The sequence below is a fragment of the Merops nubicus genome, unplaced genomic scaffold, assembly GCF_000691845.1.
Source record: "Merops nubicus isolate BGI_N331 unplaced genomic scaffold, ASM69184v1 scaffold21371, whole genome shotgun sequence".
Taxonomy (NCBI): domain Eukaryota; kingdom Metazoa; phylum Chordata; class Aves; order Coraciiformes; family Meropidae; genus Merops; species Merops nubicus.
In genome coordinates this window covers 1-26,286 of record NW_008589274.1, presented here as the reverse complement: position 1 = coordinate 26,286, position 26,286 = coordinate 1, and the positions used below count along the sequence as shown (strand labels likewise).

General features: G+C 38.6%; 1 protein-coding gene across 1 annotated transcript in view; it reads right to left on the bottom strand.

The window, feature by feature from the left end:
- The window catches only part of PDE7A (phosphodiesterase 7A), a 33,726-nt gene extending 7,543 nt beyond the window's left edge, over window positions 1-26,183 (bottom strand). Inside the window, exons 1-6 of the mRNA XM_008949558.1 lie at window positions 26,124-26,183; window positions 19,586-19,646; window positions 11,832-11,915; window positions 3,742-3,893; window positions 3,124-3,187; window positions 1,228-1,323 (exon numbers count right to left, since the gene is read on the bottom strand). Of these exons, the coding sequence (XP_008947806.1) occupies window positions 1,228-1,323; window positions 3,124-3,187; window positions 3,742-3,893; window positions 11,832-11,915; window positions 19,586-19,646; window positions 26,124-26,183 (517 nt within the window). The remainder of the gene's footprint in view (window positions 1-1,227; window positions 1,324-3,123; window positions 3,188-3,741; window positions 3,894-11,831; window positions 11,916-19,585; window positions 19,647-26,123) is intronic.
- Window positions 26,184-26,286: the final 103 nt, after the last annotated feature.

Here is a 26,286-nt window from a genome sequence, read left to right as displayed (position 1 = left end):
CTTGGTTCATGCTAAGAAGCTGTATTTGGAGGAAGGGTTCCTTCAAGAGCCAGATGGGCCAGGATAGCAAAGGAATGTTATTCTTGCTACTGTGAAGTAGAAGCCATTAGCAAAAAGAGAAAGGTGGTCAAATGGGAATAAAATTTTGTCTTCTTCCAAATCTAATCCCATTTTAGTAACTTAGGGCTTAGAGTCATCATATGTAGATAAGACTATTGGTATCTCTCAATAACCAGCTAACTAATCTAGTCAGTCCTAACTGGTCTTTCATTTCAAGTGCTGTCATTTGCTAAATTGCAACTAATCAGGAAATAAGCAAGATGAGAAAGACAAAGACCATGCTGGGTTACAGCTTGAGTAGCCCAAGACCATTTTTTCTACTAGCATTTTTTCAAATTCTAATAGATCAGTCCACGAGGTCAGCTGATCTACCTTTTTGAAACTGGAAGGAATTGAATCCACTTTAAATCAATATGAAATGCAAGAGAGAAACAAAATTTTTTTAAAGCTGAAAGAACCAAAGAATGAAAACAAAACCATTCCTTTATTTGAAAGGGGAGAAAAGCCTTCCAAATGTGATGTCTCCCCTGTTAAATGACAAGCTTTGTAACCACAAAATTGTTTTCCCTGAAACTGTGAAAGCCTGCTAAAAAGGACCAGAAACTTGTTTCTTCTTCTCAGTTAACAACAAAAAAAAGGCATCCCACTCAAAAAAATTGAATAGAAGGTACTGTCAGAGCAGAAGTGATGGGAGGAAGCCTCACACTGGCACCTGCATCTATGGTGCAGGGATGCAGAACAGCTCCTTCAGCTGCCAAGTGAAAGCAGCAACTATATCCTGAACTTCAGGAAAAAAACACACACACACACAAAAACACAACCACAGAACTAAAAATCAAACCAAAGAAAGGAGCTGTCTAGCCTCTCCCAATAAAACTGTCACACAATGTCACATGCATTCCCAGTTATTTCAGTTTCATAAATACAATACAGTATCTGCTACAGAACTACTCAACTTGTTAATACTTGTTTGGATGCAACACGGAGATTTCTGTACTCAGAGCAACTTTGAGAGATTGCCTCAATCAACAGAATTTAACTCACTCCACAATTTGGGCTGCATCAGTACTTTTCAAGCCTTCTTGCTAAACTATAACCAGCACTTCACTTAAGGGATCAAAACGCAGATAAACAGCAAAATTCATCATCATAAAAAGCTGTATTTACCCAAAAATCTACGAAGCTTCATCGTATCTAACTGGAAGTGTTCAATTAGTCCATGAAGGTTAAACAGGTGAAAGGTTAAGCTGACTAGACTGTTTCCTAAAAATGAGAGGAAAATACTAATTCATTGGAAGCCATATAATCAGCGACTCGTTCATCAGAAATATATTAATTCAAACAAATTTGTTACAAAAATTATACAAGCAAATTCCTCTACGCCAATTCACAACAACTATTTAAATTTCACTGCATGACAAGATTCCATTAGCTATCTCAGGCAGGGATTTTGAGTAATTAGAATGCATTCACCAATTGTGCACTGTCAACTGATAGCAGGAAAATGTTACTGAATATTAAAAAAAAACACCAAAAATTGCATTCCAGCATGCAAACCAGTTATGGCAATACTCAACTTTATAAATATCACAACACAACGTATCACAAACAGACTTATAGCCTAGAACTGAATGAATAGTCAGGTGAAGAAAAAAAGCTAATTCTACATATGGTATCTCTCATTTGTGGCATGTATTTCACAAAACTACTACTTACTTGACCCAAAATTCAAAGTTCTAAGTTTCCCTAGGAAATAAACGCTATTGCAAGCTTACCATTTACTTCACGTGCTCACAGCTATAATATTAAAATCACTTGCAGTAGTAAGACAAGTAAAATGGTAAAGGGAGAAGAGAAGCAGCTTGCAGGTGTCTCCTTGAAACAGCCTGTGCATTATTTGCTCCGCAAGCGACACGTGGCAGCGGGTAACTCTGGTTCGGTACATTGACTCTGACAACCTCCATTTAGCAGGAATTAAGGAACTTGGCACAGACAGAAACTGAAGTACAAAAGGCCACAAATTTCTGCCAAATCTATCTTATTTCTAGGCTTAACACCTTTGCACGTGCATGCTGCTTCCTCCCAGTAAGATACCCAGTTCTTCCGATGGCATTTACTGGGTCATTTGTTGCTTACAGGCTTGCCGGGGGCAGCTCATCAAGCAGAGTTTTATACCCAGCATTCTCCCCTTAAACTTTCACAAAGGGGACTGCTCAAAAGGTCTGCCTGAAATGACTAAAGGAGGCTGCAAACCAGATGGTACAGGAATGCTTCCACAACAGAAGCTGTACCAGCAGTATTTGAAAATCCTTCCACTCTATTAAAAATTCAGCTTCCAATTTTATTTCTGATACCCCACTTCCCCCTGCCCACAGCAGCAGCTCTCCCTCCTCCCTTCCCACACACGGACAGATCTCTTCTCTGTTTGTCCACAATACTTTATTTTGTTTTTTAACCAACTACTTCTCTATTCCCTACTGCAATTTGTAATGGGTGCACAAAACTAACCATAACATTCTTTTCCTTTTCTGTGTTTTGTACAGCAGCTTCTATCTGCTCAGCTCCTAATTGTCTAGGCATTCGATATGTCATCATACAATATGGCATTCAATATGTCATCATTATAATGCATTCATACCAACATGCCTTTTTGTGGTACTGGGAAGTAACAGAACTACTCTATCAGAAAAAATAGTTGTTCAGTATAAGTGACCTTTGGGACACAATCACAAATTACCAGCACTCCACAATTAAAACAGACCCAATTAGCAAAAATATTTCTTAATTTATATGAAATTAATACTTCAAATATTAAGAGGGAACAGCAACCTAGAAAGTACCAGAGCAGCCTCTTCTACAAATCAATTATTACAATCAGTACTGACAGTAACAGTATTTTAATGGTGACCAGGCAAACTAGGATTTAGATTAAAAACTATTAAATCAAAAAGTACTACCTGATGAAATTTTTATGTGATTGCTTGTAAACTAAAAAGCACTGCAAGGTAGGAGCAATAGTTATGCTAAGACAAGCTACAAATGAAATAGCAAAAGTAAACTCACCATTTGTCAGTCTATCAAAAAGAAAAATATCGAAATTCCAATTTCCAACCTTCTCCAGCATACACTGAAAGAAAACACAAAAGCTGTCATTTTTTCCTCAGAATATGGATACTTGCTCACAGCACTGAGGAGTATTTAAGATCTCAGAGACAGACACAAATCTTTGGATTCTGACATATAAAAATTAGTATTAAAAGAATAATTTTGTCTGATAACCAAAAAAACCTTTAAAATACGTTATGAATTTTTTAAAAAATAAATAACCCAAGAAATGCCCTGACAAAAGTGGTTGGAGATTTCTCCTTCACCCTCTACCTGATCTCTTAACAGAAAGTGCAGAGCACGGAGCAACCTTTGCCTGCTGCCTCCCATTCAACTCCATCCAGCCTCTGGTACTTTTGCCTTTCTTCAACTATTAAAGTGCATCTTCCATTCACCAGAGTTATTAAAGCAACCCCAAAACCTCTACCCACCTAAGCTGTGAAAATCATCCCAGTAAACTTGTGGCCAGCAAAGGAGTTTGTTGGAAACCATGTAATTTTGGCTGGACTTCATTAAGACACATACATGTACATACACACACACAAAAAAATACAAAATAACAATGAGGCAACCAACCTTTGCTTGTCCATTATAATCATCATCTAAAATGTTTGAAGAATTTGGAACAGTGATACCACGGAAAAAACGGGAAGATCTCAGGTATCTCTGGAAACTAAGCAACCTCCTCACATTTCTCGCAGACACAGACACTTCGATTTCAGAATTTGCTACAAAACAGACAAGAAAATAAAACACTCTCTCTAAAAAACCTTTACCAAAGAGAAGACTGTTAAGGGAATTTTAGTACAACACAGGCAAGGCAATTTTTTTGCGTATCCAATGTTTCAGCCACAAATATGGATACTTTTATTAAAGGTAAGTAGAGAGTCATGGCTTAGAAAAGAAGTTTTCTCTGTAAGCATCCTGTGAAGAAAAAGAAATATTTAGATCACAACCAAAACTGGTATTTGAGGAACTCTGTCATTGCAAGGGCAGAAATATTAGGGAAAATGTGTAAAAACACACAAAGCACTGGAAACAACTTGTTTTGGGGAAACTTCTCTGACATATCCATCAATTCAGGTCCCTAGCAAATCACATGAGAAAGGTACACCAGCAAGAGACTGTCAGTAATTGGGTGTGGATACAGGAGTTACAAGTCAATTTGGAGTGCATACAAAGAATTTTTACACAGATTTTAAAGCTCAGGAATTCTCTTAACTTTACTGGCAGAGCTTTAAACACTCTCAAGTGATTTTGGTGCTTTTGCAGATAATGCTCAAAACCTTTCCTCTGTCAAATAAGTACCACATTGACTTTCACAGCATGTGCAATTGCCTTTCCCAGTACAGTGAAAACACTACAGAGACTTGTTTTAGCCTGATTTCAAAGTTTCATCCAAATATTTTGCTTTACTATTACCAGGTTAACTGTTTTATTCAAATGATTGATGCTAATTTATGTTCAATTCCACTTGATATGCTTGAAGTGGTTTAAAAACAGTTACATATAACCAATAGATAGTCAATAATCTTGATATTCCCTCACTCTGCCCAAAATTACTATGTATAAAAAAGAAAAAAAGGAATAAAGAAAAAAACAAAAAATGTACTAAGTAAATGAGTCAATGCAAATATGCTCTTTTTCCAAAACAGCAGACCCTCCAAAGCAACATGAGCCCAACTTTGTAGCACAGACCTCTTGCCCTGCCAAGAATAAGGCATATTAGATAACTGGTGAAGTAAGCAGTTACAATTTTTGTTCAGATCAGTCTAAAATATTGTACAGGGGAAGGTGCAAGCTTATTAACAAGCTCAGTTAAAAACGTCAGTGATTTCCAGTGAGAGCAGTTTAATTCTACAGAAGATAAATCTTTATCCATATAACTCTTCTCCCTGCAGAATTTCAATGTACTTTTTGTTCTACATTAAATCATTAATATATTTATTTCCAATCTGCACTAAGTAAAAGCCTCTGAACAGGACTACCAGTCACACATACAATACCTATTCAAAAGCAGCAACGTTTCATACCAACATTCTGTGCCAAAACAGACAAAACTGGAATATTCTTCATGAAACACTTCATCAAGATGCTGGAGCTCTCACCAAAGGGTTAACACAGAGACCTTCACGTGAAACATCTTTCTTCAGGTCATCACAGTGAAGGCCAAGGGCACTTCCTCTGAAGACACTGGTGTACTACAGTTGATAAAAGCTGCTTGGAAAGCAACATTCACCTGCACAGCAGGAAAATAAATAGATTCTGTCACTCTGTGCTACTCTGCCGGTATTTCTAACCACTTTTGTTACCGTGGGGTGGCGGCCCGAGCACTGCCAGACTGCAGAATAGAGCAGGGAGAAATACAGCTGCTCCTGGAGGAGAGGAGCCTTCAGGCAAGACGTTTTTCCCCTTTCAACCGTGACCCAGTCCTTTAAAGCCCAAATTTCAGAGCACAAGTCATTAGGTTTGAAATAAGATAAAATAAAATTGGCCTATTTAAGGCATAAAATTATACAAAATGTCCGCAAAGTCATGTACAAAATCCAGGAACATCATTAAATCTCAATAAACTATTTAAGTAGGAGAAATCAGAGCTCTTGTGGAAGTACAGATCATTTTCTGCATCACAGGTATGTTTTTTACAGATCTATAGTTAACCAAAAGCTACTTTTGTTGTCATGCAACAAGCAAGCCTGCCTGCTTGGATCTCTGGCAGAAGAGCATGATGTAGGTAGCACAAGTAAAACAACAGCTTTTGCCAGCAAAGCACAGGAGGGAGCACAGCAACGTGGTGACCTGGCAGTACCACACCTCTGCCTGTGCCCTGCAGACGTTTTGGGGGGGTTGCCTCAGTATTTTTCCTGATGGTGATGTGGGTACAGAGGCAAAAGGGTTACTCAGATTTCTGTGAGCAGAACAGTCATCGCTCTTTATTTTGCAATATGCTATTGAGACATTCATCTTTAAGATATTTTTAAACTCTCTAAATTATCATCAGTTTGTATGGTTCATAAACCACTACTCTCACACATTAATCCTGCTTTTTTTCCTGATTTATAAAAAAAAAAAAAGAAAAAAGTAAAAGAGCCCTGCCGTAGCTGATGTCACTCAACCAAGCCACAAAGCTTACTTCATCCCAGCTCTCCTGGCAGCAATGATGCTATTGCAGACTCACAGAATGGCTGAGTTGAGAAGGGACCTCTGGAGATCATTCCATCCAACCCCTCAGCTCACACGGGTCTGCCTAGACCACATTTCCCAGGAGCGTGTCCAGGTGGCTTCTGAGTGTCTCCAGGAAAGGAGATTCCAGAGCCTCTCTGGTCAACCTGTGCCAGCACTGAGTCACCTTCACAGTGAAGTGTCTCCTGATGTTCAGAAGGAACCTCCCGTGTTTCAGAGTGTCCTCATTGCCTCTGATGCTGTCCCTGGGCACCACTGGAAAAAGCCTGGCTCCATCCTCTGTGCCCTCCCTTCAGGTATTTATAGACATTGATGAGGTCCCTTTAGCCTGCTCTTCTCCAGGTTGGACAGTCCCAGCTCACTCAACCTTTCATCAACCCCTGCATCACCTTCCTAGCCCTTCATTGGACTCTCTCCAGTATGTCCACCTCTCTTGTGTACTGGGGGGCCCAGACCTGGATGTACCTGTAGTACTCAAGGAGTTGCCTCAGCAGTGCCAAGCAGAAGGGCAGGATCACCTCCCTTAGCCTGCTGGCAACACTCCTCCTAATACAGCCCAGGACACTGTTTGCTTTCTTTGCAACAAGGGAATATGGCTGGTTCACGTTCAGTTTGGTGTCCACCAGGATCTCCAGGTCCTTCTCTGCCAAGCCGCTTTCCAGCTGGTCAGCCCCCAGTCTGTGCTGGTGCCTGGGATTGTTCCTCTCCAGGGACAGGGCTCTGTCCTTCCCTTTGAACCACTGTTTATTCCACAAGTTAGGTAATGACAGCTTGACCAAACATCTCATCATTTAGATCTGCAATGATAAGAATAACTTCCAAATGAGAAAAGAGATTCTGAGCCCTGCCAGTCCTCTGCAGTTCCAGAACATCTAATTCAGGAGGACTACAACAACCCAAAAAGTAAACTGCTCTCTCTTAACAGCTAAACATTTGCCACGTGACAATTCAGAAGGGATGAGTCAGATGTGGAGGTTTGACAGGTAATTAATTTTAAAAGGGAGGCTGAAAAAGAAAATAGCTATCTTTCAAAGAAAGGAGGGGAGGATGAAGATGTTCTTCAGCTGCAGGAACACAGCGCCCGTGCTTCCAGCTCCCTTTTCCTCACAGCTAAGTTACTATGAACCACTTTCTGGTTCTGGCAGACCAGCAAAGGCAAGCTCATGGGAAGGACTGGTAGACTGAGACACAGTTGTGCAATAGGAACTTGTTATCTCCCTCCTGGCACAAGCAGAAAACTCACTCCCTTTATGTGCATGATTAAGAGGAGAACATCACTCTACCTCTGAGTCACTAAATGAGATGCTAATTTCAGAGACCCTACCTAAGCAAGGTTCAATAATGGACAGATAATAGGAAGAGGAAGGTGACAAGTGCTTTACATCTGTTCAAGAAAAAGCACATTGCAAAAAACAACCCATCTCCCAGCCCAGCATCCCCCATTTCGTTTGGAGCCTCTGCCCTTCTTAACTCCTTATGCCCAACAAAGGCAGAATATCACCCAAAATAATTTTTACTTCCAAGTTTTTATTATTAAAATGATTATGTTCTTTTTTCTAAGCATGTTAAGCAAGATGGTGGTGTAATAAAAAATGTCTTTCTCTACAAAGAAAGAAAGGAGGAATAATTCTCTTCACTGACGTCAATTATTTTGCTAAAGTTATGCATATATGGCGAGAAAATAAAATAATACAACTTGTCTTCATGCAACAGATTTCATCTGTATTCTAAGACACTTATTTTAATCTCTCCTCCCACTCCCAATCTTTTAAGTGTGCTGTCCTTCAGTGAAAACCTACAAAAATAATTATCACATTTTTCAGTGATATCAACTATTTCATTTTCTCATGCTGAAATAAAAATACAAAATAAGTAAGACAAGTGACAATCACAAAATCATAATATACCGATATATTTATTCCTGATTTTGGCATCTTTCAAGGACAGACATGGGGACAAGTGACAATTTGGTTACAGTGCCGTTTAATTTTGATTTTTTTTTTTTTAAACAGAAACCTTAAATCCTAGGAAAACGTTTCAACCTTCTTTTAATGCAAAGGCTGAAAGACTCAAAGCCTCTGACAGGGTCCTGGTCAAAAAAAGGCTCACCAGTGTAAGAACTAACCTTCCATTTCTGCCCTGCTACAGCCCAAAAGGTAAAGAGGAAATTATCCATTATAAAAATCATTGAACTTTACTATTACCAAAAGAAAGAGCTTAACTGAGGATCTTGGGTATCATGACTACTAACAGAAAAAGAAATTTTTAAAAAAGCATTTGGGAGGATGGATTTTTCTTGACTGAACATGAAGCCTGAAGTTTAACATGCGTAGGTCCACCAGAGGAGTTTTTTTTTCCTAAAAATTCAAGGAAACCATGGAAAATATCTCAGTTTTTTATATATATTAAACCCAACTACATATTTATCATTTTCACACAGCAGATACTATCACCAAACCTGACATAATACCTCAAAGTTTCCACTACCTGCAAATCTATGTTTGAAAGAATTATTCATTTTAACATGCCAATGATAATCATATTTCTAAGGCCTTCCAAGATACAAAGAATTCTCCATTTCTGAATAATTTGAAAGTCTTGTCTAGCATTTCACACCACTAGAGGGACCCACAGGCATTCTGATGTCACATCTATTCCCATCAAACCATTAAGAAATGCATTATATTGGATCAGTGCACACTTCGGAAAGAAAAAAAAAAAAACACACAAACTGTCTTTTGACTGAGTGGAATCTGAAAATTTTAAGTTTCAAGAAATTCTAGTTATACTACAAGTCTAATAAAAACTTCTGTAGTTTTCAAGAGATCCTCCGCGATGGAGGGCAGCTGCTAGGCACCACCATCACCAGAGAGAACTCCGTTCCCCAAGGATCCTAGAGACTGAAAAACTGCCCTAGCGAAGCAGAGAGACTCAGCTTGACTTTGGCAACGCTAGTTGAAGTTACAAGTGAAAATGTTATGAAACCAAAGCTATTACTTAAAAAAAACCAAACAAAATCAACAACAGAAAACCCCAGTAGCTTCCTGAAAATAGAGTAATGCATTTAAAATTCAGTATCCTTTAAACTTAGCAATGAAATATGGGATTAAGAGGCTATAAATAAAGTAATGGAAAAGAGAACTGGTCAGCAGATCGTTAGCTGGTCTTCCTGAAGGACATTCAACTTCTTCACAAAACATCATTGACATGAAAAGGAAAATAACACTGAACAACCAGTTAGCTAAGCAAAATACAGAACAGCAACAATGCTTCAACACTTGGAATGACAGGCAGTGTACGAGTCATCTGCAACACAGGGAAGCAACGATCACCACGACACAGTTAGAACCACATCATTAAGTTAGTGGAGAGGAGAAGAAAGTTACAGTGAAACTTCACGTACACCATGAAGGAAGCGTGTCCATGCACTAGTGATGTTCAGCTGTGGTGGAGGAAATAAAAAAGCCAACATTCAGATGGTTTCATCTGCAGAAGAGACCCTTTTCAGGCCAGTTTTTGCCCCAGGCTGGCTCCTCTCACATGCTGTCTATTGCTCATACTGGTGAACATTTTTTCAGCCATGTAGCTCTGTGGCAATATCCTTCTGGAGTTACTGGGGGAGAGTGGGGAAAATATCCTAAAAATAAGGTCAAATCTAATTCTCACAATTTCTGTCTACCTGCAGGCTGATAGTACTATGCTAAAACTCTCTTCCTTAAAACAATTAAGGAAACATCGATCAGGACTCAATTAGTATTGCAATGAAAAAGAAAATATTTTACCAATATTAAAAAATTCTGTAACTTAATAGATAACCTAGTGATATGGTGAGAGATGGGGCTGAATTCCTTACTGACTTTGAACGGAACTCCACAATGCAGCAGGAGTCTGAAGTCACAGAGCAAACGCTGCAACAGGCCACAGTCCTGAAGTGCAAAAACAAACAAAAAAAAAAAATAATCTGACTATAACATGGCAACTCTGAAAAGTGCCACAGCAGCTGTCTCGAGAAGGAGGTTACAGCCAAAGAATTTTTTGGGCCTCCTAGCAACATTCTTTGCTGTCATCAGACACCACAGTTGATGTTGCTCAAAGTTGGTGCCTGTGCCTGAACAAGTAGGGACAAGAAGAAAGGGTGTGAAAATCCTTTTCCTGATTAGTCATGGTCTGCCTGATGCACAGTCATCCGGGTGGAAAGAAACAGCATAACGAGTACCATCGAAAATACAGTTAATTTGGCAACACTAATAATATCATCTGGGACTGCCTTTTAACAGGCAGCTCTTCTAATACTTCTGTATTTTCCCAAATCAGCAAGAAATGCCACATACATATAAATACACAAAAAGACATCAGTATGTCATTCCTGAACTGCATGCTATTTCTACAGAGAATTTTGATTCTCTTAGACTCAGTAGAATTACCAGGACTTGAGACAGAATTCTAATCCTCTTTATTGAAAACAACCAATACAGCATACTCTTCAAACTTTGTTTTCTCACCTATTTTATGTTACTAACTTTTGAATGAAACTGAGAGTTTAACAGTTTTAAGTAGCAATCTACTTTTAAAAATATTAACTTCAGTTAAGATCAGAATATTAATTAGACCAGTTTCTGCCACTCATTTTTATTAATAAGGTAATTACAACAACCACACTTATTACCATTAAGTAAGGTTTTCTAAATCTCTCCATTCCATTCAGAACACTTGAAATTGTGTTGATATAGTGTTGGTATAGAAGTTATGTATGTACATACATACTTTACTCCGTACATTAATATTATTGGTATGATTTAATTAAGACTTAAATCTCCTGCACTTAGTGGTTATTGAGGCTTTTACATTACAACTACTGATGTATCGAGTTACAACAATATAGAGGTAGAGAAAAGAAGGTGAAATTATTAAAAAATATTCTTCTTGTAACACTTTGAGAAAAAATGTTTCCTAAAACACAAAATAAAAAAAACAAATTTATTCTGTTGGTTTCTTATAAACATTTCAATCTTTATTCAAGATTTGTCTACATACAAAAAAAATTAATTCCTAGCTAAATGTCTGAGTAAAAGGAATGTTCTTTGATTACTATGAGGTCAAGAATATTGACATCTGCTGTAATTTGCTTCAGATATCACCCTGGGCTAGGCCCTTCTGCTCTGCAAAAGCAGGAAAGTATTCTCTCAACTGTCTGCCACATAAGAACTGGGCACACCTCAGCAGCTGTACACAGGAGAGTCTTCGTTTCCATAGGAATTCAGTCTACACAATGAGTTTAAACTATAGTTTTAAAACCAAAAATTTAGCAGTGAAGCTTTTCCTCTTCTATTTTTGGTAATGAAGTAGTATGAAAGATCTTCCTAAGAAGTACCAAAAAAATTGGCCTTGCTGTATAAGCTGCTAACACTATTTTTAGAGGCTCAGTAGTTAAAATTAATGGATTCCTTTGCTTACTTGTCATTTATCTGCTTTTAAATACTTACAGTGAAAAATACGGAAATCAATGTATGGATGAGAACCTCTTCTCTCTGTTTCAAATCCTGCCCGACTTCTTACTCGCACATCTCCTAGAAACAGGGTCGAGAGTGAAATAAAAGTGTGGAAGAGTGGCAGAGATAAAATGCAAATGAACATAGCCTGGAGGGGTAAAGATTCATGTACTTAATGGAGGGTTACTCAAAACAAGAGGCCTACTTCAATGCCTTTTCTTTTCAAGGTGAAATTCAAAACAAAGTTTGAAGACTTGGTACACATGCAATTGCATGCTTTCTTGTCAAAACCTCTCCTGCCTAAGCACACGTTGCCAGAAGCATGTGATAAGCATTCAGATGAAGTTAGGAACAGCCTGCTACACCAGTATGGTAAAAATGCACCTTAATATGACAGGAAACAAGAACATTAAGAGTTGATTTGTTCCTTAGTAACACACGTAAAACAATAACATTCTGGATAATACAAAAAAAGATTCTGTTTCTAGAAATGGCAGCTTTTAGCAAATAAGCTATTTACAATATGGGTTTATATTACACAGTAGAATATTTTCCCACTAGCATTTACTTACTTGTGCTCAGCTGTTTGAATATTACACAAGAGCCTAGTAAAATACCAAAACTCAGTATTAAAATTTTATCAAACTATTTTGCACTGCAATTAGCTTCAACTTGAATCTTTTAGCATGCCAGTCGATTTCTACTTAGGCATTTTACCAACTGAAAGCTGATCAGTATTCTTTTGTTAAGTATTTGTACAAATTCATGTGAGTGGTTCACCTGGATTAAAAGCTTTCACTTAAAATCTTTTCATAATTGCAAGTTTGGGCAAACCTTTAAGGATCAAATGCAGCAGTGTTTCCCTCCTCAAATCCTAACAAAAAAGCCAAATTTAAGATGTAAAATTATTCTATTTTCTAATAGTGAAAATCTTTTAAGTATAGTATTTGCCTCTCCTCAAACACAGCAATTTTCATATGAACCAAAACCAAGTATTAACACAAGGAACTAAGGCTGATTTTGTAGTAACAAAATGAAAATATAGCTATTTAATTCCCAGCAACTGTTAAAAGTGTTTTTTTCCTTCTCCAACCCACCAATTTGTAATGTTGAAGCAGGCAACTTGTTAGAAAACAGTTAAAGATACTGACTCAAACTTCAGTAACGTATTTTTAACACTTAACAGGTACCTTTCTGGAGATACATATCTATAAACACTGACACATCTATAATGACACACCTCACATGAATGTTATCTTGTGAGACAGCTGGACGGACCACAATAAACTGAGGAGGCATGCCAAGGGCTCCCCAGATACCCAGTCTGAATTTTACACATTAGTAAAAACATACCAAAAACATGTGGGTTTCAGTTACTACTCGATTGGGTATTTTGAAACTGAAAACCTTAATGAAGTTGCAAGGGAAAGTAATCCAATTACTACCTGTAAATATTATTTTTCAGACCACTGACAATATATTACTCTTGTAATATATTACAAGCTCTTGTTCCAGGCAATACAGAGGCAGCAAATCGTAGAACTCTTCCGTTAGGCACAAACAACTGGTGAGTCTTATTTACAAAATAAATTGATAAAAAGGAAAAAGAGGAAACTTTGTAAAATAGGGGAAGAATGCATTAGTAGATGTGTATGAAAATAGCAGTTTACAGAGAGGAAAATGCAATTTTCATTACCTTTCACTCACATCTACCTGGGAAATCAGTCATACCTACAGCTGTGTAAATGAGTTCAACAATTGAATTAAAAATTTGTTTTTAGCGTTAGGCACAAACAACTGGTGAGTCTTATTTACAAAATAAATTGATAAAAAGGAAAAAGAGGAAACTTTGTAAAATAGGGGAAGAATGCATTAGTAGATGTGTATGAAAATAGCAGTTTACAGAGAGGAAAATGCAATTTTCATTACCTTTCACTCACATCTACCTGGGAAATCAGTCATACCTACAGAGTTCAACAGTTGAATTAAAAAGATGTTTTTAGTTGAGCTAATTTTCTACAGAAAAGGTGATACAGCTTTTCTGAATTATGCTAGTTTTTAAGCAAGTCTTAGCGTTCAAAATTTACCAAGCATACGTGAATTAGCAAATAGTTGCAGCCAGTGTGCAATTAGGTTTTGGTGAACAATTTACTTGTTCAAAGTGTCAAGAATAGGAAAAGTTCACAGAAAAATACCCGAAGACTAACATGGAATTCTGCAAACAACAAAACAAGCAGGTTCATCTTACAACCTATATCCAGAAAATTTCTCTCTGCTTTGTTCTTTTGTTATTTACAAATACCTAGCCTAACAGCATAGATGGAAAAACTGTTGCACTTAGATGTCCAGAATGATGTAGATTTTGAGTAGGAAAACAAGAAAAACCATCTACAAGTGAACTGAAGGAATGCAACGAAATACATCGCTTTAAACAGGAATTATTAAAATGTCTACCAAAAGAAACAGCCAAAGAAATATACTAAAAATGTGTATGGCAAACTATTAAAATGGCAATTGTAATAAGAGAAAGGTAAAATGTGGGTATTTATTTGCAAACAGATGAAATGAGACATTTCCAGCAAGGAAAGCAAAATACTCTCATTAAGTAGTTGTTAAACAAAATTCTTTCTCTGTGATGATGGCAGAAGCAGGGGACAGTATTTTGTTAAGAATCGAGATTTCAACAATGGATGGGTTTTTTTAAGAATACATTTGGATTTATGCTGAGAAAAGATATCACCTTCTACAGAACCAGAATCTATCACAGTAAACAAAGTACAAACTCCTATTGGGCCAAAATGAAGGCACATGAGCCGTCTCCATTATCACAGCACAGAATTAGTGCATTTTCAAGATTTCGGACAACAAATAGGCTTGGAAAAATTGGTACGAGTGGAATTTGAAGATAACATACATCCATCTGGAGTTTCTGTGTACAGAGAGGCATAAAAAGGAAGAGCACAGAACTGGCTGCACATCACACAATGATGTGCTATTAGCACAGTGAAACTAATCTCTTCTGCACATGTAGTTGGTCCCAAAACATCCAGGACAATCACTGTGCATTCACTGGCCACTTCATCTGAGCTGCAAAGATCAATCTGTCCCAAATGCACCCACTGTGTGCACAGCATAACTCTGCACTTCGATTTGCATTGGAAATCCTGCCCAGGCTTTTGGTAACCCTATGGCTCTGAAACGGTACAGAATTTAATTTTAAGGAAGAGACACATTTATCATCATAGGTAAATTAAAGGCACAAGGCATTTCAGATTCAAGATTACCTCTACCAGACAAAAGGACACTGTTACACAATTCCTTCAAGCAGCAACAGAAGTCCAGCCTCAGAGCCAATCAGCATTATGGGAGCTGAAACGTCACTACAAGTCAAACCTAAACCAAAAGAACTTAAGAATAGTTTTCAATTATTTAGGCCTTTTAAAAAATACATATAAGTGGTTACAAAATCTTCTGAATCCAGCAGATCACATAATTTGCTTATAGGCAAATAACCTCTGGGGAAGGGGGCAGAAGTGGCAGCAAGGTGCCAATTTTTAGCTTAATTGCCTCCTCTTTAGCCACTCCGAAGAGACCCTGTTTCCTTAGGGGAACACATTCACAACCAATGTCTTAATGACAGCAGACTTCCAGGAACAATTTTTTTTCCTCTTTGAGAGTTTCTTTGAATCCAAAGAGTCAAGAAAAAGATTTTTAAAAGTGAAGTCTTCCTTTCAAAACGTGATTCAGTGCAGAAACATGACAAAATGTCTGTTGGCTGACTAGTTAACTAGAGTTTTTCCCAGAGTAGTTTTACATGACCAAGATTGCTTGCATTTTTTAAGACAAAGGCCATGCAGGTAGAAACTCAACTGAAGACAGAATAAATAGGGGAAGAAGACACTTAAGAGGGAGACTCGCAGCTCCAGCTGAAAGCTGGAAAGGAGTCAGGGCTGTAACGAAACTTACCTTGAGACAGAGCATTGAGTTGCTGCCCTCTCTGACTCCTGCTCACACAGCAGGGACAGCTCTGATACTTACGGGGCAGCTGCACTGCCAGAGCTGAATCCCTGCATGTTAGGGTTACACAGCACATACTTCATGCTCCCCTGATACTCCAGCGTGGCACAGTAACAATGCAGCAGCTGCTTAGGGAGTTGAGGCCTTCTGGAGCAGGGGCAGAAACCTCCAAGAGCACGGAGGAGGACAGCTGGGAGCAGAAATTACGACAGCCACCTCAGGGGAAACCACCCCAGTCAAAGCCACGGAGCTGTGAAGAGCAGGATTTCCAGAAAGAATTACTAGCTTCACAGATTGAATTTGTTGGAGAAACAGATGACAGGTCAGCCAAATATGCAGGAATTACAGCCAAAGGAATACAACATAACCACTACCACAGAAGAACGTGCACCTGCATTAGAGATTAGAGCGTCGCTTGCCTCCACTGTATTTGAAGTGGTGAAGAGCTCAAAAGGAGGTTAAAATGCTCCACTTTTACTGGAGAGGTGCACACTCCCTGACACGAGCAGCCAGCACCCCACTCTTTCTACCCCATGCACAACAGCAAAACTTTCAGGCAATATAAAACAAGAAACAGAAATCAGAAAATCAAAGAACAGGAAAAAAAAAAAATCACGGAAGTATCAAGATTACACAGAAGCACTTACAAGAAACTGAGAATTCCTCACAGCTGCTGAGAGAAATCGCTGCCTTCAGGCAAAGCAGATATATTAGCCTCTCCAAGGTCTTAAAAGAAAAATTCTACAATGCTGCATCTGTATCTGTACTTTTAAAATAGTAAATAAGCCACTCGGGAGTGGCTTAGTGTATATTTTGGGAATGGGGTATGACAGATGAGTCACTAGAGTCAGCCCTGTTTGTTTATATCGACACTGATGAAGGCAGATTAAGAGCTGGTTGTTTATTTTGTGGGCCCCTAAAATCTGATCTTTTAAGTTGAACCTAGAAACACTACAGTACCCCAGGAATTTCCATTTACTTGCTGCAAACATATTTCCATTGGATTCCCATTGGAACAGTCTGAAAACATTAGAGGAAGCAACTCTATGCCCAGCACTAGACCGAGGCAGAGGGAGGTGTCCTAGATACTCTTAGCTTTATATTTTTGGTCTGCTAAAATAAACAGCTTAATGAGGTACATTTTATTAGTAGATATAGTCTGTTTGGAATAATCACCCACCAAGTAAAAGGCAAAACCTCTCAAGCCTGGGCCTAACTTGCTTTTAAGTTACGGCTGAGGATTCTTTAGAGCTTACTCTGCTAAAGTGAATTAAGATAAATTAAAAAATAAAACAAAAACTAACCCCTCGCAATACTGTCTGGGAAATGTAATACTTCACATTTCTTGCAAAAAATTCTGATTTAATATATTCATTCTTCAATCTACTCAGTATGAACATTTCTACATACCATTGTGTCCAACTGTTCAGCTTTCAGGCTGGTCTTTTTTATACTCCATTTACAAACACAACAGTAATAAATACGCAAATAGTTGCTAACTCGTACAGTATAAGGTACATAACATTATGGAAAATAAAGTGATAAACCAGTAAGTGAGAAACCCTGTTAAAGCCTCAATGCCTCTGAGTAGCTACCGTCACTGAATGGCAAAAGATTCCAGCAAAAGCAACACCATTCACCACAAGCACCAATAACACTGTTTAAGAATTAAATCCAATGAAAGAACAAGTGAAAATTTACTTCACATCACATTCTGAATATATTCCTGTTCTGCCTAGGAGAAGAATTAAAGAGAGATTTCAACACAAATGGGATTTTCCCATCAGTTCAGGTGTCTACACCACAGTCGTGCTTTGCTTTCCTCTAGATTTGCTTGGGAAAAATCTATTATCACAAACCCTCCTGCAGAAATGGGCCTACCTACCTCATGGGACAGCTAAACTTCACAAGTAACAAAAGAAATCAGATTATTCTCCCCAGAAATTAAGTATTATTTTCTTACAAGCTGAGTTTCTATTCCTAGCAGATGAATTTTAAAGAGCTAAAACCACAGACATACTTACAGTACTTTTAATTCAAGCATATCAGTGCATTTTAAAATAAATACATATTTCCCCTGTTGTGGACTTAAAAGTACTCAATTTGTAGGATTTTGAAGCAGGAAAAAAAAGTATTTTCTAATTAGAGCACAAAATTAATTTCATTTTCTAAAAAGCATCACAAAACCAAGGCAACAAAACTGCTTCAGGTCTGAATTTACTTTCTTGTTCTTATGCCTAGAGCAGAAAGAAACATTTTCAAGAATTCTAGTGCTCATCCTGAAAAAAAGGATGGTTAAAATGAAAACATTAATTTTTGAAAATGAAATACCTGTTTGCAACAACAAATAAAACCCCCAGCAGCTTCTTCAATAGCCATTTAGAAGCCAGCATCTTCTGTCCTCCTCCTCATAACAAATCTCCAAAGTAATTACCTTCTCTTATCAAAAATCCTCCAGCAGACAGTCAGTGCTACGGTATTAACAACTTCATGAACTTTTAAAAAAAATCAAAATAATGAAAAAACAGAAATGCAAAGATGCTAAGTCAGTACTGGATTTATAGATATGCACACGTATGCCTCAGTACATAGGTTATGTCTGTAAATTCATACACACACGTGCATACATGCATCGAGCTCACAGCTTTAAACTCATGGACAATGCTGTTAGGAATGTCTGTGGACTTCAACACATACAATAAGCAACTAAACTGAAAACACTCAGGGCATAAAAAGACACATTCTGGCTGACTTTGTTGGATCCAGTTAAAAATTTGTAGTCAGTAAGCTGTTGATGTTCCTCGAGCTGTGTGAGACATCACATGAACATTCCTAGGCCATTTCAACACAGAATCATAGCTCAAGATGGCTTAAATTAAGTGGCAGAATTTTGCAGTGGAACAGATTTGGAGGATATACAGAGTCCCCCTGCCATCTGCCCCACCAGAAGCCTCCACAAGAGGGGTGGGAAGTGCAGGATCCAGCAGCCAGAGCTGCAAGAGCTTTGCATCCTTCTCCTCTCAAGGACTGACCTCAACTCCTCTCATGCCCTCACTATCACAGGTGATGTAACCACCCGAGGGTCTCCCTGGATGCCTGCTCCTCCCAATACTCTTTCATTTTAACCCACCTTTACCTTCTAACTAGTTGCTACCCTGGAAACATTTTTCAGTAAACTGACTGAACTACTGACCCTGTCATGAGTCCTTTTCCTTTTGAAGTGATCCCCTAGGATTAATAAGAGAAGCATTGTTTAAAATCATATTATTTTAAGAAGACCTCAAGCAATTCATAACCTCACTGTTTTTAAAAGTGTCTTAACTCTCACACAGATGTTCTCTAAGCTACAGTCATGAAGTAGCATAAAGATCAATCATGTAGTAAATCAAAGTAATAAAGATCAATCACGAGTCACTTGGAAACCTTAACTTGTACCAAACACATTAAGTTCATTACAAGACCTTTTTTGTTTTTTAATACAGGAGTAAAACAGCTGACACAATGGTTAACTCAGGAGAAAAAAAAAAAATTTAAATGCAAACGACTGGAAAATCCAAGTCAATGTAAAAGAACCAAAACTACTCTAAAGAATCTAACCAGTATTATTATAAAAGAATTATCCAGGATAAAGGAAATGGTAAGTTTAAGAATTCAACACTAAAATACAAAACCAATATATAAAATCAATAATAACCATTAGAGCTTTGCAATGTAGAAACTGGCGTGCTCACCTAGCATACGAATGTACAGCGCGGTCTGGTCAGAGCTGTCATAGGAAATTGCTCCACGTCTCTGCAAAAAATGAAACAATAAGCTGCATTTTATACAAGTTAGAATGCAATCATTTTTAAATCTCAATGAAAATAAGGTAGAAATGTCCATTTCTAATTTAACTCCCAATTATATTTTGTGAATGTAAACATTCTCCATTCAAATACATATATATACACACACACACACTAATTTTGGTTTAGGAGGGCAGAAACGAAGGACAGGAATTGGAACTGGGTGACCCTTGTGGTCCCTTCCAGTCCTGACAGATTCTGATCTGTTTTAGCAGAGGACTTTACAGCCCTATTGGCTCAATGGTTGGACTTGATCTTAAAGGTCTCTTCCAACCTAAAGGATTCTATGATTCTATGATAATTGGTAGAGAAGAGATTTTGAAAAACAAGACTGCAGTGTGGAGGAAATATCCCCTCTAAATTTCTTCCCAGATGCTCGTCAATGATTCCTCAGGATTAAAAAGACACAGAACAGATAAAGCAGACAAAAACCCATGCTCCTCATAGCCTTCTAGAATGTAATACTTAAACCAAATACTTGCAGTTCCTGGTTTATTTATTTACTTTTACCTAAGGGGTATTTCCACCTTTTAAAACTAAAAGGACTTTTAACAGAAGGAAAAGAACTCAGACACCACTCTGCAGCCCTAGGAGTTCAGCCTATGTTCTGCTAGGGCCACCACATGCTACTTTCATTCCCCTCAGTACTCTCTGAAGGCAAATGAAGGTACCACTGAAGCAGGATGCAACACATAAAGGTATTTCAAAGAAGTGAAGCAAGTGATATCTCACATTTAATGCTAAAAGTCTAACAGGGTCCTCAAGCTATCCATGCACAGCATCACAATACCACTGTATGGGCTGTATTTCTTACCTGTGCAAAATTATTACATTAGCTGAATACGTATGGAATGTACCTATGTTATTTCTTAGCCCTAGGACCAGAGGATCACCTTCACAATCAGACTTCCATTTTACCAGTTCACAACATTTGTTCTTGAAAGATGTAAGATTTTTCTGTGTGCATAACCTTTTCCTGTTCACCACACTTCTTATTTACGCTGAGGACTTCACTGTAAGCTTACACTGAGGACTTCAGTGTAAATAAGAAGTGTGGTGGACAGAGAAAGGTCACGCACTGAGGACAGTGACGTCCTCAGTGCCACAAAGGGTTATCATGCCCCTCTGAGAGCTTCAGAGAAAAGCCAGCCTGGAGGTAAATGCCACCACCCATTTTTTCCTCCACGTAGCAGGAACAGTGCTACACCAGGGACACACAACAGCCTGAAAATTAGCAAATTCAACTGGTGGGAAGACAAGGCATGTCAGGAAACAGGCAGAAAAACAGATGTTGGTTATTGAAAAGAGGCCTAAAAGGAGGAAAAAGGGATCAAGAAACAAATTACTGGGAAAGGTAAAAAGGCAAAATAGCTTGCATGGATGTATCTACAGAACAAACTGAATGCACACAAAGACTAGAGATCAATAACATTTATCAGCATGATTGGTACAACTGATGGGCTACAACTCAAACCCCAGAAGTTACACATAATTGCTTTAATATGTTTTATGTTTAGTCAAAAAAAACTCAAACCCTTACACTTGAGGTCAGTGAAAGTCTTCCCAAGGTAAACTTAGTATTTCATGACAGAAATGACTAAAGACCTAGCTCCAAATGGGGTCCAATTACAGTAGCTGTTGTGAAGATCACCAGGAGGAACTCCCTGTGCTGTACACAGCACTTTTATGTTGTCTTCGCTTTTGTTCTCCATTTCTCTGGGAGATCAGAAACCACATGAATAATGCTTGTCCAGAATTTCTCACAACAACATTCCTGTCCCGATGGGAGAGGCAGCAACACAACTCATCAGCCAGAAAATGATGCTGAATGCCCACTCACTGTTTAAATCTTCATAGAACCTACCTTTGAACTTCAGTAAATTTCAGCTGAAGGTATTTTCAGTAGCCTGGAACATTTCCTATCACTGCCTAGGCACAATCAGTGATGTAATTTAGTGCTAACTTGCAATTTGCACCTGTCTATCACAGATTTCTGGACATGTCCAGCACAGTTCTGTAATCTAATACAGGAGAAAGCTAAGCACACATGCAGCTAGAAGAACCATGCCCAAGTGGAACATTAAGTCTCCAAGAAGGGAAACAATATGTAAAAACTTACTGAAAAAATAAATCCTTTTGATAAGTTGATTCTAAAGTATCACTGCCCTTCAAAATCTAAAATATTGTTTGCTAGATAAAGTAGCACATCCCTCTATGATACCACAAAAAGTGCATTTTTAAAAACATAAACCATTTGCTTACACAAAAAAGTGATTTCATTCTGCAAGGTCTCTGAAACATCTCTGAACAATTAAATCCTTTTAAAATTACCTTTTAAAGTTTGGTTTCCTAAGGAAAGAGATGACTTCTTGTGTAAATCTTACTAATAATACTTCAAAAGTAGTAGGACAACTTCAGCTAATTTTTCTAGAAGGGTAGAGGTCCTAAAGATACTTAACTCATTGCAATTTGTTAAATAAAATAGGTAGGAGGAAAACACTTATTAGCAAGTTCCACTGAGACACAGGGTGGGTGATGAGTGGTCAGACCTTGTACCTTCAGACCAGGGAAGTGAGTGAGGTACAGTCAGAGCACTGTGGTGGGCAGTGACAGGACACAGACTACTCCAGAATAAGGAAAATGGAAAAAAAAAAAGTCATTTACTCTACCCTGCCTACAGTTCTTTGTGATGGTCTGCCCAGATTCCACTTTTTAAAGCCAGCGAAGACTAGATGTAATGCATCAATCAGCCTCTACTGAGAGTGTCACATGCTGCACATCTGTAAGCAGAAAGGCAAATGTGTGTGGAGGAAATAAAAGTTCCTGCAAAGCACTCAACAGTTCAAAACACTTCATCACCAATACTCTATCCTTGTTGCCCTCCAAAAATGCTTCTTCCCTCACTGCTAATCAACGTCCCACTCTTTGTATCTACAGCAAGGCATCAAGACTACACTTAGACTAAACGGACTTGGCTTACAGTCAGGATGGCCGTAGCAAATGCCACACCACCCTACAGAAACCTTGCCTAAAATCTTCATGGACAGAGCTTGACTTCTGGCACTTCAAAGTATCAGGTTACTATTAATATTTTTAACTAATTTAGCATAAATATTTCTAGATGTCTGCCACCTTTTTGGTCTACCTGAAACTTTGTTAATAACGATATAGCATATTGAACTCCTCGACACTCTGTACAAATCTCAAACATACAATCATCAATATCCAGCCAACAGGCAGACAGAATTAGTAGCGCTCAAAACAAAGACAATCCTAAACCTAGAATCCCAACACAGTGAGGGTTGGAAGGGACCTCTAAGGATCCAGCAGGGTCAGCCAGAGCAGGGTGCCCGGGATGGCATCCAGGTGGGTTTGGAATCTCTCCAGAGAAGGAGACTCCACAGCCTCTCTGGGCAGCCCCATCCAGGGCTCTGCCACGCTCTCAGGGAAGCAGTTTTTCCTGCTGTGTTTAAACAGGTTCCCTCTTCAAGCATAAGTGCAACTCGGTCCGGTGGGAGTATCTGCTGAACTCCAAGTGATTCAACAAATTCCTCAAATGATTAGACGAGGTTCTCAAGCACTCCGCTCCTTTCCAGACATGAGCGCAGCCACCTGAACTGGGTGGGCTGGTTTGCTTCAGCAGTAAAGACAGAAGTCAGAGAGATGACTTGAAAGGATTGTTTACACTAAACTTCTACTTTGAAAGCCTGACCTTAAATTTGAGTTTCACATTAGAGTGCCATTTATTCTTCCGAAGGACAATACAGTAAGAAAAGCTTTAGTTTCTCCTCTCTTTTGTCACATTCTTATGGAGAGTGACTAGAAGTTCAAACTCAAGTGGAAGATCCATTAATCCTTTAAGAATAGCAACAATACAAGGAACTCCACAAAAACAGGTGAAAGGAGTATCTACCAAAAGACAGATTTAAGTCATCTCTTCCTGAAAATCTTTTCACAAGAGTGTAGGGAGTTATTAAAGGTCACACAACGGGAATGAGGTGCCAAAATAGCATTTAGATAAATCTTCAAAGGGAGACGCCTTCAGTGATGCTGGGGAGAGCAGCAGCAGCGTACGTGTGGACACTTGGAAACAGAGCACCTGCTGCTGTTGGGGCCAAACAGAAATGCTCCCACCCATGTATCAGTTTTATCCCAAGGCCTTCCCAAGCCACTTCAGAGCAGAGCACCAGCAGCACTGCCGAGCACTTTGGCAAATGCCAGCTCACCAGCTTTTGGACTGGCAAAGGAAACCACTGCTGGTCTGATTCTGCAACAGCAGAAAGAAACTCAAAGGCCAAAAGCAAAAGCTCTACAAGATTCAGTAATCCCCCCATCAGAAAGAACCGTCTCTGGTTTTTGGTGGAGAATGCAACACTCATTTTGTGACTCTTGTTTATTCAGAAGAAAAACCAGAGGAGAGCAGCACAGCCACTCAGGTGGTTTTACCAGCTTGGCTTTTCTGCCTAAGCTATTTGCCCAACAATCAGAGGGGCTGTTGTCAGAAAGAGAAATGGAGAACACGTTTGGAGAAGTTGTTGTAACCTGGCAACTGCAGTTTACTGGTTATGCTGCCTCAAATATACACACTTGGAAACTATTTAAGATTCTAAGACAGTTTAAAGTCCCCAGAATGACAGATAAGACAGACCAGATTTCTCCAACTATTACTGGATTTCAAAAGCAAAACTGTCATTTAGCATCATTCTTAGCATTATTTCAAGCAATTTAAAGCTCCATACTAATACAAGATCCACAGATTTCCACAAGGCATCAAGTTTTTCCTCACTAAACCACAGGAAAACGATTTTCTAAAGCACTTAAACTGTCATTGGACACAGGCAAGCCACTCAAAAATGGCCCTACTGTTATTTTCTAAATATTTCACTGGAGTTCAAAGCAGTAGTCTGAAAAGTTCATCAAACCAGTTATAAGAAGATGCAGTTAATTTCAGGAAGAGGATACTGATCAGCAGTACAAGTAAGAAATGCCTACAAAACAAAACTCTGAAAATTGATCAAAGAAAGCACAGTCAAAAAACAGCCTAAGTGATTTACTTCAGTGAGACCAGAAACAAAGGTAACACCTTTAGAAACTCAATCAGAACCACAGGACTCCAAAGCAACAGCAAAATAGGATAACTGAGTGAATATACAAAAAAAAAAAAAAAATTTTCTTTAAAAGAAAGACATTAGCACAACTAAAGTCATAAGCAGAGAGTTTTCTGCCTAAGTGCATTATTATTTCTATTTTTCAAACCTTAACAGGACCTTTAACTAAACTGAATTACAGACATAACCCTTAATCAGGCTTTTTATGTCAATTTTCAGAAAGCAGCAATTTGATAGTCCACCAGTACAATGTGGACGATGTAGTGGGCTAGCACACCACCTGTAAAACATCAGTGTTTAGAACCTGCCTTCAGTCACAAGTATCCATCAGGGTATCCTGGTGGTCTTCTTGATGTGACAAGTTATCACAAGCACTAGCAACTGCTTCTAGTAAATTTAGAACTGTGTTATTGGCAGTGACTGAAGAGGACAGGCACGGATACCTAGCAGAGCTTGTTTTCACTACAAATTCAAATTAGTGTTTGTTCATTTAATTGTAGGAAAATGTTAAATGTGTGTATTAATTAAAAAAAAAAAAATACTCAGAGTTTTGGTTTTCAGTTTCCTTCATTCTCTCCAATCACTGTGGCCCTCCTTCATAATCCTAAACTGAAATTTATTCCTCCTTTTGCAATTATTTTCGGGTCAGGCGGTGAGGTATGCTGGGAAGAACCAGGTCCCATCTCCACGCACCAATCCCACCTGCATTTACTACAACAGTGTACATTATTATGGGGATACTTTGATTCTTTAGAATGACACAGTACCAACTCCTAATTTTGTGTAACATTAGCACACATTTTTCAAAACACAGGCATGTCAAGTGGAAAGGCTACAAAGTGAGGCAGCCAGTATTTCACCTAAGCAAACAAAACTGGTATTTCCACTCCCGTAACCCTGAAGCCAACAATACAAAAAGGATATCCTGCCCAGGAAAATAATTGGTATTATTCTCACTATGTTTGAAATTGGTTCTCCTTATTTTAACCAAGCCTTTAAAGTGCTATAAGATTGAAGAGTGTGAGGAAAGGAGGCAAAGCCCTGCCATTCAGGAGCCATTTCAGGTCCCTTTTCTCTGTTGTCTCTGGCACTGCTACAAACACACTCTTCATACTTCAAGGCAGGAAAAAGTCAAAAGCTACAAAATCTCAAATGAACACTTAAAAAATACAGTCTTAAATGGTGAATAATGTGTTTGCAACAGATTGAATTAGGAAAAAAAGTAAAATAAGTACTCATAAAGTTCTTAATGACTTGTTTTCTCTCAGGCTACTAATAACCCCAGTTAGTCAAAGGAGAATAATTAACTAGCCTACCTTCGAAGCAATCCATTTGATAAAGCTCAGAGCTAAGCACCAGATCAATGCAATTCCCATTGGATCACCCCGAGGACCCGACACATAATGTCGTCCCCGAGCCCGGCCAGCTCTGGAGCCGCGCGGGCCGAGGCGCCCCAGGAGCAGGCAGCCCCAGGAGGCG